This window comes from Theropithecus gelada, chromosome 6 (assembly GCF_003255815.1).
Source record: "Theropithecus gelada isolate Dixy chromosome 6, Tgel_1.0, whole genome shotgun sequence".
In the NCBI taxonomy this organism is placed as follows: domain Eukaryota; kingdom Metazoa; phylum Chordata; class Mammalia; order Primates; family Cercopithecidae; genus Theropithecus; species Theropithecus gelada.
This window is the reverse complement of record NC_037673.1, coordinates 83,704,163-83,718,165: the sequence shown is the minus strand read 5'-3', so window position 1 is coordinate 83,718,165 and position 14,003 is coordinate 83,704,163. Positions and strand designations below refer to the sequence as shown.

Genomic DNA, 14,003 nt, shown 5'->3' with positions numbered 1-14,003 from the left:
AATTGAGTCTGACTTTGCTCTTTTAGCTGCAAAGTGATATTTTTTTTTCTGAAACTAAAATTTTGTTCTGAAAATAAAAATTTTTCTGAAACTAAAAGATAGTTTTATTTTGTATTTTAAATAAAGGTTGTATATTATGCTTTTAGAAATTTTTGGCTATTATTTCTCTTTACAGTCTGGTTAGGTTGAGGCTGGCTCTAAGCTTTTTTTTGTGGAATGGCGTTTTAAACATGCATGATACTTTTTTGCATATATCTAAGGGAATTTTAGGTTCTTTTTCTCTATAATTAAAGTAATGGAACTTGCATATCTAAGAAAGTATGAAAAATGTTTTAGTTTAAAATTATTTTTGTTAAAAAAATTTTTTTAACATTGGAAGATACAATCATATTATTTTTAAGACTTTTACTTAATAGGTCATTAGGATTAATGTACTTAGTTTTCAGTGTATATGTGTAATAAGTTCTTGGTATAGTTTGTAGGTTTCTTTGCAATGTAGAATGTGAAGTATAATGTATTTTGAGTATTTTAGTTGCCTTTTCTTATGGAAAAAACATGGAAGATTTGATTATTTGAATAGAAAAAAAATTAGGGATTTTATTTAGTAGCAATGGTCAGAAAAACAATAGAATCTTTTTTCACAGAACAGAAAAACTCAGTTTGCATAAAAATCACTTAGTTGAGTGGAAATATGTTCTGTTTTAAAGAGATAATCATAAATTTGTGAAATTTTTTTGAGAAATCTCTGTGTTTATTCTTTAGGATACTATTTATCATATTTGTGTATTAGCAACAAAATATTTCTTCTTGGAATATGGGTCTATTTCTTTTCTTCTCAAAAGAGCATTGATAAAATATCTTTGAACAATCTCGAGATGTTAGCGTATAGACAGTGTTTTCTTAATTTGAGAATTGGGCCTTTAAAGCAGTTTATAAACTAAGTTGAAACATAATGGTACTTTTCTTTTTTTTTTTTTTTGAGATAGTCTCGCTCCATTGCCCAGGCTGGAGTGAAGTCGTGATCTTGGCTTATTGCAGCCTCAGCCTCCTGGGTTCAAGTGAGTCTTGTGCCTCAGCCTCCTGGGTAGCTGGGACTATAGGCCACCACACCTGGCTAATTTTTTGTATTTTTAGTAGAGATGGTGTTTCACCACATTGCCCAGGCTGGTCATGGATTCCTGAGCTCAGGCAATTTGCTCACCTCAACCTCCCAAGGTGCTAGGATTACAGGTGTAAGCCACTGGACCCAGCCCATAATAGTACTTTTATAAGTATATGTTATTTAAGTTGTTATTCTAAATCTGAGAGAAATTTGCCATTTTAGACCTAAAAATTGAACCTGTTTATCATTTGGAAGCTTATCTTCAGCTTGAAGGTAAACCTCCTGAGGAAATTGTACTACCTGTCCTTGACTTTTCTTTCCTATTACAATTTAGTGTTTTTATTTCTTGATTTGTTGAAATGTTTTGGTGGCGCTTTCTGCTAAAGCATGCATGTGGGGTAGGTAGCTATTTTTAGACTTTGCAGTTTTGAAAGTTAATTTTATACTCATTCTGTTGTTGGCATTTGGTTGGTTATAGAATTCTAGGTTATCCGTATTTTTCTTCATAATTTTGAAGGCATTGCTCCATTGTCCTCAACCTTGAAAAATGCTATTAAGAATTACTTATGGTGGGCCGGGCGCGGTGGCTCAAGCCTGTAATCCCCGCACTTTGGGAGGCCGAGACGGGTGGATTACGAGGTCAGGAGATCGAGACCATCCTGGCTAACACGGTGAAACCCCGTCTCTATTTTAAAAATACGAAAAACTAGCCGGGCGAGGTGGCGGGCGCCTGTAGTACCAGCTACTCGGGAGGCTGAGGCAGGAGAATGGCATAAACCTGGGAGGCGGAGCTTGCAGTGAGCTGAGATCCGGCCACTGCACTCCAGCCTGGGTGACAGAGCGAGACTCCGTCTCAAAAAAAAAAAAAAAAAAAGATTTACTTATGGTGATATTTAATCTTTTGCATATACCTAATTTTGCTTTATTGTTCTTCTGAGGAAACTTTTACAGTTGTCTCTTGGTTGTTCTTGTTTCTGAAGGTTCATGATGATGTACCTCATGAGGATCTTTTTTACTTCTTTGTGGTGAGCTTTTGGTAGGCTCTTTAATTTGGAAACATCAAGTTTAGAAAATTTCTTTGATTATGTCTTTGAGAATTTCTTCTCTCTGTCCCTCCACTCCCATTTTCTTTCTCTGTCTCACTTTTGTTAGTCAGATGTATGTTCTGGATTAACCTCTCATCAGCTTTTGTCTTTTTTTTTTTCTTTTTCTTTTCTTTTTTTTTTTTTTTTTTTTTTTGACGGAATCTTGCTCTGTTACCAGGCTGGCGTGCAGTGGTGCGATCTTGGCTCACTGCAACGTCCATGTCCTGGATTCAAGCAATTCTCCTTCCTCAGCCTCCCGAGTTAGCTGGAATTACAGGCACCCACCACCATGCCCGGCTAATTTTTGTATGTTCAGTAGAGACAGGATTTTGCCCTGTTGGCCAGGCTGGTCTTGAACTCCTAACCCCAGGTGATCTGCCCACCTTAGCCTCCCAAAGTGCTGGGATTACAGGTGTGAGCCACCATGCCTGGCCTTGTCTTACTTTTCATTTTGTCTTTTTGTTCTGCTTGATAGAACTTTTAATTTTTTTTTCTTATTTTTCCTGTCCTGTTTCTTGTTGATGCCTAACCATTCCTTTTTCATAGCATCCTGCTCTTATTTCAAAGATGCATTTATCTTTGTCTAGCTTTATGAAATATACATATCCTATGTTTATAAATACCTAAATAAAAATGTGTGTATCTGTTGCTGTATATATAGTTATATATCTAAACTTCATTCTGCTGCCTTTATCCTCTCTTTTTTTCTTGAAGTTACTTTTTCTCTGTTGCTGATTTTAGCTCTTTCTTTTTTAAATAAGATGTGATGCTCTAATACAGATATTGCCTAACTATGACTTGCAGTATCTGGGTTGCAGCCTGTTTTTGTACAGCTCTTGAGCTAAGAATGGCTTTTTGACATTGTTAAAGTATTAGGGGAACAAAGTAGGCAGAAGAATATGCTACAGAGACTGCATATGGACCACAAAGCCTGAAGTATTTACTATCTGGTCTTTTATAGAAAATGTTTTCCAATTCCTTTTTTAATGTCTGAGGATTCCTTTCATTTCTAAGAGATGGCCATTAAAAGCTGATTGGAAGCTCTGTATATAATTAGGGCTTGGTTAGTTTCACTAAGGAATAACTTGGTAATACTAAAGCCAGCTTTATTTTAGGTAGCCCAAAGTGTCATTGTTTATTGGTCTTTTCCTTGAGGCTTTTCAGTTTCTCTAGAGGAGAATCTCTTAATCTCCTGCCTGGAGTGTACAAACCTGCTACACATGTTTCCAAGGTGAGTACTACCTTTGAGTGTAGACTTTCACCTGATCATCCTGTTTTTGATGCAGTTGACTAAATCTGTACTCTCCTGTGCCTCAGGTTCAGTTTCTTCAGAGGCAAAAATCTTAGTCTTCTGCTGGAGTCAGAGTGGTCTGGCTGCATAGAAAGAAAATCAGTGGAGAGTTGTGAGCACAGTTGCCACTTACATAGAAGTCAGTACACGCCACATCACAGCCTGTATACTTCTTAATCTTGTACCTCTTAAATTATCGAATTTTAAAGATTTAAACACAATCAGGAATGGTATCATTATCTGTTCGTATTGTATTGATCCATATGTTTTTGTATACATTCCCATAGTTTTGGTATTACATGTTAAATATTTAATTCAGTTATCTAGAAAACATTTAAGTTGTTGCTGAGAACTAGGATGATTTAATCTTTGATTTTCAAAATAACCCTGTGAGGTTGTGTGTGGTGGCGGCATTTTACAAATGAAGAAACTGAGACACGGAGAAATTAATTTTCATGTAGAAGATCACGTAGTTTAGTAAGAGTAGAACAAGAATTAAGCCAAACACTCTAGGTCTAGAGAATGCTTTCTTTACAACTTGGTCGCACTATAGTTTAAAATAGTATATTGATTACATGGCAAGTGAATTATATTAGTAAGTGATACAATAAGTTCCAAAGAGGAAAAGAATGGCCTCAGCTGAGAAGGTAATGGTAAGTATCGTGAAAGATGTGGAGCTTTTGTTGAGTCTTGGATTAGGTAGGAGGAGGGAAGAGGGCAGTTCAGATGATAGATAATGATCGAAGACAGTGTAGTGATGACACTCAGGAGATGGTAAGTACACTATTCTGATTAAGGTGAAGATTTGGGGACTATGGAATGAAAACTTGAACATGTGGGTGTGGCCAGATCATAGTATTACATATGGGTTATTGGGAGATGGTGTTCTAATATGGAACTCAATAAATAATTTGGTTTTTAAGATTTATCCAGTATGCAATATGAAGTGAGGATGCAGTGATTATACCATTTTAGGCATTTGTGGTGTGAGACTGTAAAGCATTAGTGATAAGTGCAAGATCATGCTTCATGTCTGGATCAGGCTGCATATAATTTTGTTTTCCTTTAGTGTTGACATATTTTGTAATTTCAGTATTCTAGGATAACAAAGTGCAGTGGTAGGTGTAATTTTTGGGAAATTTTATTCTGATGATTTGGTACCAGTTTTGGCCAAAGATACTATTTTGTTTTTCAGTGTAAGCAAAGAAGTTGGAAATTGTCTCCTTATAGATTCTAGTAAACATTTTCAGTAAAAATAAAGCAGTGTTTTTCAAACCTGGGTTTAAAGCATTTAGGCTATTAGAGATCATCGCTGTATCTTAAAAGCAATTCAGTTGTGGTTTTGCAGCTTGACTATATTCATCTTTCTTTGTCCTCTTCTAATATGTAAGCTCTTCGTTATAATGCCAAGAAAGAGATGGATGGACCTGTATTGTTTGATACAGGTTGAGCATTACAGTCCAAAATCCAAAATGCTCCAAAATCTGAAACTTTTCCAGTACTGGCATGACACCAGAAGTAGAAAACTTTACACCTGGCCTCAAGTGAGAGATTGCAGTTAAAATGCAGTCAAAATTTTCTTCACGCATAAAATTATTAAATATATTGTATAAAATTACCTTCAGACTGTGTGTATAAGATATATATGAAAGGATTCTTCTGATGATGAGAATGTTTTAATTCTTTACTTCTGTCAGGGCGTTCTATTTTGAAAAGATTTTATGTGTTACTGCTATAAGTACCACATTGACTTAGGTGCTATGTACAGTTTTTTAGAGGCAATATAATCAATTGTTAAGTGCACAGAGTCTAGATCCAGACTGTCTAGTTTTAAATCTCAACTTTCTCTAATCTAGCTGTGATTTTGAGGTTTTTACTTTTACCTCTCTGCCACAGTTGTTTTTTGTTGTTGTTGTTTGTTTGATTGTTTTCTGAGACAGAGTTTTACTCTTGTTGCCCAGGCTGGAGTGCAATAGTGCTATCTAGACTCACTGCAACTTCCATCTCCTGGATTCAAGCAATTCTCCTGCCTCAGCCTCCCGAGTAGCTGGGACTACAGGCATGTGCCACCATGCCTGGCTAATTTTTGCATTTTAGGTGGAGATGGGATTTCACCATGTTTGCCAGGCTGGTCTCAAACTCCTGACTTCAGGCGATCTGCTCACCTAGACCTCCCAAAGTGTTGGAAGTTTATAGGCGTGAGCCAGTGCGCCTGGCCCACAATTTGTTTTGTTTTGTTTTTTTAAGTTTTTTAAAATGTCTGTAAAGTAGCAATAATAATATGGTTAATGTGAGAATTAAAAGTTAATTGGTATTGCCCGGCACATGGCAAGTACTAAATGATAGCTGTTATTTTCCATGCTTGACATAAAGTTTACGTAAAGATTGCTTTTCTAGGTTTGTTTGCCAAGCACCTTATCTTGTTTGTTTTGAGATTTCAAGGAGAACAATTTGGTGTATAATGGAGATCTGAGTTCTAGCTTTGGGCCACGCACTGATTTAACCTTGATTAAATCAATTTGTGTGTGTGTCGGGATGGTTTAGATAAGATAGTCTCTTCAGCCTGTTTTAATAGATGAGCATGTTGAAACTTTGGCTGTGTTTGAATACTCAGTTGGAACTTGTTTTCTCTAAAGATTTTCGCTTAATACTAATGTGAAGTGGTGATCCCAGACATTTAGTTTTCATACTACAGATCAACAATAGCTACTAGTAAAATTCTCAAGTTTTAACTTGTTGAATTATTATGGATGATTCCTGTGTTATGTGTTTAATTATAAATGTAAACTGGTTTAACAGACATGCCTAATAAAGACAGTTCTCTAGAATAACCTCTACCCTGGCTTTTCATGTCACTGAGTACGTATTGCATAAAAATCTTGAAATAATCTTCTAGTAAAATTTGAGTGAGATAAACTAGAAATACATTCCCTAGCTATAACTTAGTATGTGGGTGTTCTTTTCCTTAATTTAAAAATGTTATAAACTCCACTTAGAAATAAATGCTGTAGCCAGATTTTATTGGAATCAAGTCCTATCAAGATCGTTGTGTATAGTTCCCATGAAGTTATTGTGGTTTTTCCTGAACTTTTCCTTCTGCAGCAAAGTTCTATTTTCATTAACTACACACTATTTTAAAGTAGAAGATGGTGGTGAAAGATCTGTTTGTGTCACCTTTGGATTTTTTTTCTTTGTCAAAGCAATGGCAGTATTGATTGTAACAGAAAATTATCTGGAATTTGGACTTGAAACAGGTAATAGTTTCATATAACTTTAAAAATCAATTTTGCTTTCTCTAATGCTAATATTTTTGACCTCAGTATTTAAGTTTTATATCTGATAAATATTTAAAATTAAATTTAAAGTGTATACTCTGTAATGTTCTAAATAATTAACCTTTATTATTCTTAATTAAGATCTTCTTTTTTTGCTTTTGTTTTAGCTAAGTTTTTAATTAATATGTTTTCCAAAAATACTGTCTCATTTTTTTCCTTACAGTTAAATAAGTTTCTGTAATGCTAAAGTTTACTCACATAGTTAAAGAATTAATGCAAATTTTATGCACACTCATGGAATGTACAAATATCAAAGGGATGTTTTCAAAGCCTGTTCCTGCTAATAACCAAATTTTATTGCGTTATGGCATACTAATTAACACATGAAAGAGCTAAGCTAGTCACTTCAACATTTAAGATGCTCTGTTTTCTAGCATTTTATTTCCACAGAAAGATTCTATATTTCATATCTGTGATAAGAGTAATCTGTTTTTGTTTTTTTTTTCCTACAGGGTTTACAAATTTTTCAGACAGTGCGATGCAGTTTCTTGAAAAGCAAGGTTTAGAATCTCAGTAAGTCTTTGAAAAATTAAGCATTATTTAAATTTAACATTTTATATTTTTAATAAAGCAGCATTTACTATAGCTGTTTTAAATTAGTAAAGAGTTTTAAGTTGGACTGTCACTTCTAGAAACATCCTTACTCATAATTTTTATGACTATATAAAGTTAGTATCTTTCATAGAATTCTTATATAAATTTGCATTTCTTAAATTCATCTCCCTCAAAAGATTAAATTTCTATCCAAGTTATATATCAATTCCTTGTTGAATGTGTAAGTTAGGTTGTTGTGACTGCGACTAAAGAGATGCCTCATTTAGTTTACAGTTCACCAGAATCCATTATAGGTACTTGAATAATAGCAATCTTTTTGTAGAAATTTGCTTTGTTTTACTGTTATTGTTGTTTGTAACATAATTGATTAGAAGAAAGGAAATTCTTCGAAAGCTAATTATAAAAATTTATCAGCTTCTTTGAAAATTTTATTTTTAGGAGTCCTGTTTCAAAACTTACTTTCAAATTTTTCCTGGCTATTTTCTGTTCACTCATTGGGGCTTTTTTGACATTTCCTGGATTACGGCTGGCTCAAATGCATCTGGATGCCCTGAATTTGGCAACAGAAAAAATTACACAGTAAGCGGAAAATGTACATAAGCACATGCAGATAAATATATGTTTTCCATCTTAATGAAGGTATAATATTGTAATGTAATCATAAATTATTGTATTGAAAATTAATAAATAACTATTTGATGTCACATTACTTCCTCTTTCAACTATAAGCAAGTTTCTTTTATTTGCTTCCAAATTTTAAGTCTTGTATTTAAAAAGATACACCATCAGTTACTAAATTTGTCTTGCCTGTTAAAATGAAAATCTCAAAATTTATGTTCTTTCTAATTCAGGGGCTTACATTGCAATCTCTACAACTAAACTGAGGCTCCATAGAAATTTCTCTTAAAAAATAAGATCATTTTACTTTAAAATATTGTTTTAAGTTTTTATATGAATCTATTTAAATTAACTTTTTAATGTAAAATTTTATTTAAAAACATTTTAAAACTTAAAGTTGTATGTAAGAGATGTTTGTTTTCCTTAAGTTATTGACCTGCTTATTGACTCTTATTAAAATAATACATTATTTTGGAATTGTTAATACTCTACAATGTTATATGTTGTACATTACTTCTAACTACCAAATTCTGTTTTAGTTCTGAAATTCTACGTTAGTTTGGACAAGTCATATTTCATCTTTATATGTAGTTCAAAGCCCATTTACTGTATTCTTTGTGGTTGTCACAGATTTTTTTTGTTGTTGATGTAGACATCTTGGCAGAAAGATAGGCTTATATCTACTTCAACTCATATTCAGATCAAAGTTCCTGTCTCGTCGTTTTGTTTTGCAGTAGAAGCCCAACTTGAGAATATTTCATTTTGATATGTGTATTTATAATCATTAAGTTTCTCTGGGTGATCTTATTTCCTAACATTTCTATTCTTTAAAACCTATTTTTAATGAGGCTGAGTCTTTAGTCTTTGCACATTCTTGTCTCTGTTACCTATGTCATTTCCCTTTAATTTACTTTTGACTGTCTTTTTTTTTAACCTCACTTCCATTTTTCTACATATGCTTTATACGTGTGTTTACCTATTGTCACCTTCCACTACACACTCCTTCATCCTTCTTTTTTTTTTTTTTCCTTCTTTTACTCAGCGTGCTTTTGGCTACATCCTGCCTTTCTCCCACCACCCGTCTCCCTAATGGCTTCTTTTAAGACAAAACCTGGTTCTCCCCCTCCTCTCTACACACACACTTCAGTCCACTAACCCCAGTGTTATGATTTAAATAAGCTGAAAAGGGTGGGTGGAGGGGAGCCCTTCACAAGCTACTGAAACCGCTGTGGGCTGCTCCTTGATACTAGAGTGTTCCCTAGCAACACTGCATACCTAATACTGCTTCTTTCTTCCCCACATCCGATGGTTTACCCAGGCTGTGGGATGAAAGAATCACTTTATAAAAACATTTAAAGCATTTAGTGGTGGTTGGGGGTGGAGCACACATTTTAGTGCCCTTTTTAGTAAAATGTGGCTTCGTTTTAAGATTTTTTCCCTTTGGGGATTTGGGGTTTTATTTTCAGTTATTGCAGCCCCTCATTGTGTTGTAGCACTCTGCCTTGATATAAGGGTGTGGGCAAGCTAGTTCTGTTGTGAGAATAACATGACTGGCACAAAGAGCAGCATTCTCTTCACCCCCGTGGCCAGGCACTAGGACCTGTTTTCATATCAGAGGTTAGAGCGAGAGTTCTGCCTTTCCCTGTCAGGTGTTCATGGCTTCCTGACCCAGCCCTGTTCACTCACACAGATCCCTGTCATTTGCCTGTGTAGTAATACTTTAAAATGTGGCGTTTGTGTGTATTTTGAATCCTCCAGTTTAGCTCTTAAGTGTGGTTGATAATGAAAGCAGTTTATGGTAATAAAATGTGTGAAGAATTTGCCTTTTTTCTAAAATAACAAAAATGTTCATCAGCCATCTGTCTCTGTAGGGTACAAACTTGGACAATTAACAATGAAGTTATAGTGCAGACCTGAAACCTTTGCTGTATTAGGTATATTGCCTTGTCAGGAGTAATGCAAATTTTTTTGAGATATATATATATATATATATGATAGGGAAATTATTTCAAGTGTGTTCATACTCATTCAAAAAGAAATTAAAATGTGGAATCACTTATGATTTTAACAATGGAAATTAAAAATTATACATGATCATTACACATTGAAAGGTTCCTCAGTTGCAGGTTGTTGGAGTAGGTTCCATCTGCCATATGCCTTCTTGTCATATGGACCTGGCTAATCACTATCATTTACTTGTAGATAATGAGGAGACACTTTGTTTCATTTGCACTAGAAAGTATCAGATGACTCTTCTGTACTGAAAATCCATTAGATTCATTGACTATCTAAAGTTAGAATCATTAAATACCTGCTTATTAAATCAGGAATAAAGTATGGGATTACTAAAGAATACTAGAATAGAAGTGAACAAATCTGAATTTTAGTCCTATATTTACCTCTGGCTGTTATTGCCAAGAGCAAGTCATTTAACTTTTCCTCATCTAAATGTTCTCATTTGAAAAATTAAGATAATGACATAATTTCTCACAGGCTCAAATCAGTGTTAAATCATAATGATAAATATAAAATGATGGTGACAGTAGTACCGTAAGTAGTAGAATATTGCAAATAAGTTCCTACCTCCATTTTAGTAAGACCCAAGCTTCTGTAGTTTATTAGCACATGTTGTTTCTGAATTTTTATATTTATTTCTTACATATTTTCAGAACATTACTTCATATCAACTTCCTGGCACCTTTATTTATGGTTCTGCTCTGGGTAAAACCAATCACCAAAGACTACATTATGAACCCACCACTGGGTAAAGAAAGTATCCCTTTGTAAGTATGGGCATTTGAAAGCTGATTTTTATCACCAAAACTGCTTTACTAAATGTTATTTACTGTATTTGTTTTTCAGTGATAAAATCAGGACACTGTATTTTTCAGACATTAATAGGAATGCTAAAAGATGTGTTAGAAAATTGAAGCTACAGAGCATCATTTAACATTTTTGTGATCTTTATTAGTTAATGTTAATGATTATTACTTTGCACTAATATTATCTTACACACTGTTTTTTTTCTCTTCTTTACGTCCAATCATCATCATTTTTCTGTTGTCATTGTGCCTATTGTTTAGATACTTTCTGGAGTCCTTTTGTTTTAATTGTGAAAATTATGGAGAAAAAAAGTAGTGTAAATGGAAACTCATATACTCAACCCCTATATTTGACAGTTGTTAACATTTTCCATATTTGCTTAATCCATTTTTTATTTTGTTTTTTGATGAAGCATTTTTGAATTAAATTAGAGACATAGCAGTTTTATCCCTTCATACTTTAGCTTGCACCTCTAAAAAAAATAAGGATATTTTCCTATATAACAATAATATCATCGTACCTAACAAAATTATCTAATACTAATACCTTAACATTATTATCTAATACTAGTTTATAGTTCTATAGTTAGGCAACTATATTTTAGCAGAAGATGGTGAGGAAACAAACAGTTTATTAATAGGCGTTAATAACTAGACTTGATATGTTAGCCTTGTAGAACTGTTAGAGTAATAGAAAGTTTCAGACAGAACTGGTCCAAACTCCAGCTCTCCTCCTCACTAAAATCTTTGCTTGAGGCAGATTACTTAACCACTGAGCCTCTGTTTCCCCATGTGGAAGACGAAGATAATAGTATCTACCTCACAAGGTTATCATTGGAGTAAATGAAAGAACACATGTAATGCAACCAGCTGGAATTAAGTGCTTAATAAATGTTCTTTTCACTGCTTTGCCTCATCAGAATTAAAATAGAAATACTTGACTAGTCGTTGACTCTGCAGTGTACCTTTTATATTGTGTACTTCTTTTAGATCCTGGTACCAGTTTTTCTTGGAGTATATATAAAATCAGTGATGACCATGATAATTTTTCTTTTTAGATTTAATCCTGTTGAACCCAGGAAATAGCCACTGAAAAAGTAATGCTTCCCCCCTGCCGATATACACTAATTACCTTAATGGTAATTTTAACTTGACAGATTCCTTAAGTATTGAAGAGTAATTCTAAGGATCCTAGGGTTCTAGAAAAATCTCAGAGAAACTGCTAATTCATATCTTTGATACTAAAAGCATTCCCAATCCTTCCTTGAAATTTGGTCGTGGAAACTGGATTTCATACTCCTGTCATTATGTTCTCTGATTTTATATTTGCCTTAGTTAAATTGAGAAAATAAGGAAACTAGCATTTATGATACACTTATACCGGTTATTATGTGAGATATTGATACTTTACATATTGTGTCTTTTTATGGTAATTGTGCATATGTTGTTGTTCTCATCCTGTTTTATAAATGAAATAACAGGCTCAGAGGTTAAATAATTTGACTAAGGTTATTCAGCCAAATCGTGTGTACATAAAACACTTGGTAGTTATACCAACATTCACTTCCCACTTCCAGTCTGATTAAATTACATGTGGATTCATTAGTAGTGAATACTTTATTTAATGGAAATGGGAATAAGGAACTTTTCCCTTGTGTGTATATTAAATTATAGGAAAAATGTGGTTTGTACATAAAGACCTGAGGTTCTCTTTCTGTGGTTTTACCTCTGCTCTCTTTTATTATTCTTTAATTTGAATTCATGGTTATTAGAGGCAGTTTTTAATTTTTGTTAAAAATCTAAAGTGCATATGGTAGATTGTGAAAAATGGCTTCCCATCAAAGAGGGTAGGATGAAGGAAAAATGAAGTGACAGGTTCTTCTTCTGTCACAGACAAATTGATTTGTGGAAAGGTCTTTGTAATCAGAAGCAAAAAATATGGTATAATGTAGTTTCAACCCAGAAATGTATTTGAGTCCATCATGTGTTCTGATAAAGCATTGAAAAAAATAAAATATTGGTAAACAGAGTCCATGTGTGCTTATAACCTCATAAAAAGAACACAGCATATACAGGAAAGCTCAGAATGGCATCAGGAATTTAGGGTGATTTATTCTGCCTGTGCTTTACCTGTGTACTTTAAGCCCCTCCTCATGCTCCTTCTTGAGATACTCTATCAGATCAATTTTTCAGATATTTATGATGATACTGAATAATCTAATTAGAAAGTACTATTTAATGACTATTATCCTAAATCCTGAACCCATAAACTGAGCAAATAATTTTCTAGTTCACTACTTTCTATTCCTTTCATTCACATTACCTGTTATCCTCAAAGGCTGTGAAATAGCTGTCTTCAGGCTGCTCCCAGCCTGTCCTTGTTGCACAACTGGAGGGAGCACAGTATTGTTTATAGGTCCCCAGGAAAGGGTCAAGGTTGTGGGTAGGCTTGTGTCTTATGTACTGTTACCTCACATGATGGCTCCCTAATCTCATTGTTCATTGTAGTGGAAACATGTTGATAAAATGTTATGCCTTTATCTTTCTTAGCCAACAGTGCATTTCCATTGGAATTTTATGTCCATGTCCCCTCGTGACTTAATAAAAAGAGAGAGTATATAAAGTAAAGCCTTTGTCCCATCCCCATTTCTTAACTCCATTTCATTAACAGTTCGAGCAAAATATTACACTTCAAATTTTCCTATATTATAGTTTTAGTTATGAGGTTTTTTTTTTTTTTTTGTAAATCTTTTCTCATTTGTTCTTCTTTATACGCATCCATTCTACCCTCATGTTCTTACGAATTTCAGGGAGACCCTTCTCAATTCCAGGTTTTACCTGGCAAATCAGTCTGTGCATTACAACGGTCATATTAAGTGCCTGGTAGGTACTAGATATAAGACTAGATGCCAAGGGTGGTGTAGTCACTACATTCAAATTACTTGCAATGTATTTCTTCATCAGAGCAAAAACCCATGGTCTTTTAAAAACATTAAACACCAAAAGGACATCAGAAGTTATCTCTTCTTTCTAATATTCTTTAAGCAGCCCTCATCAGTGATCTGGTTTCTGAAATGATGTCTTTTTTTTTTTTTTTTTTTTTTTTTTTGGGGGCTCCCCCTTTTCCCCCCCGGCGGGGGGAGAGGGTGGAACCCCCAACCAAAAAAAAAAAAAAAAAAAAAAGAAATGAAAGTG

At 34.0% G+C, this 14,003-nt stretch overlaps 1 protein-coding gene across 7 annotated transcripts in view; it reads left to right on the top strand.

Moving 5' to 3' along the window:
- TMEM161B (transmembrane protein 161B) overlaps nt 1–14,003 on the top strand; it is a 73,559-nt gene that overhangs the window by 54,759 nt on the left and 4,797 nt on the right. For 4 of the 7 annotated variants that reach the window (XM_025389332.1, XM_025389331.1, XM_025389330.1 and 1 more), the window contains 4 exons: nt 6,619–6,732; nt 7,266–7,326; nt 7,807–7,947; nt 10,656–10,769. In XM_025389332.1, coding sequence (XP_025245117.1) covers nt 6,681–6,732; nt 7,266–7,326; nt 7,807–7,947; nt 10,656–10,769 — 368 coding nt within the window. In that variant the 5' untranslated portion in view covers nt 6,619–6,680. Of the gene's footprint in view, nt 1–6,580; nt 6,733–7,265; nt 7,327–7,806; nt 7,948–10,655; nt 10,770–14,003 lie in introns of all 7 variants that reach the window. The other 3 variants (XM_025389327.1, XM_025389328.1, XM_025389326.1) reach the window with 1 other exon arrangement.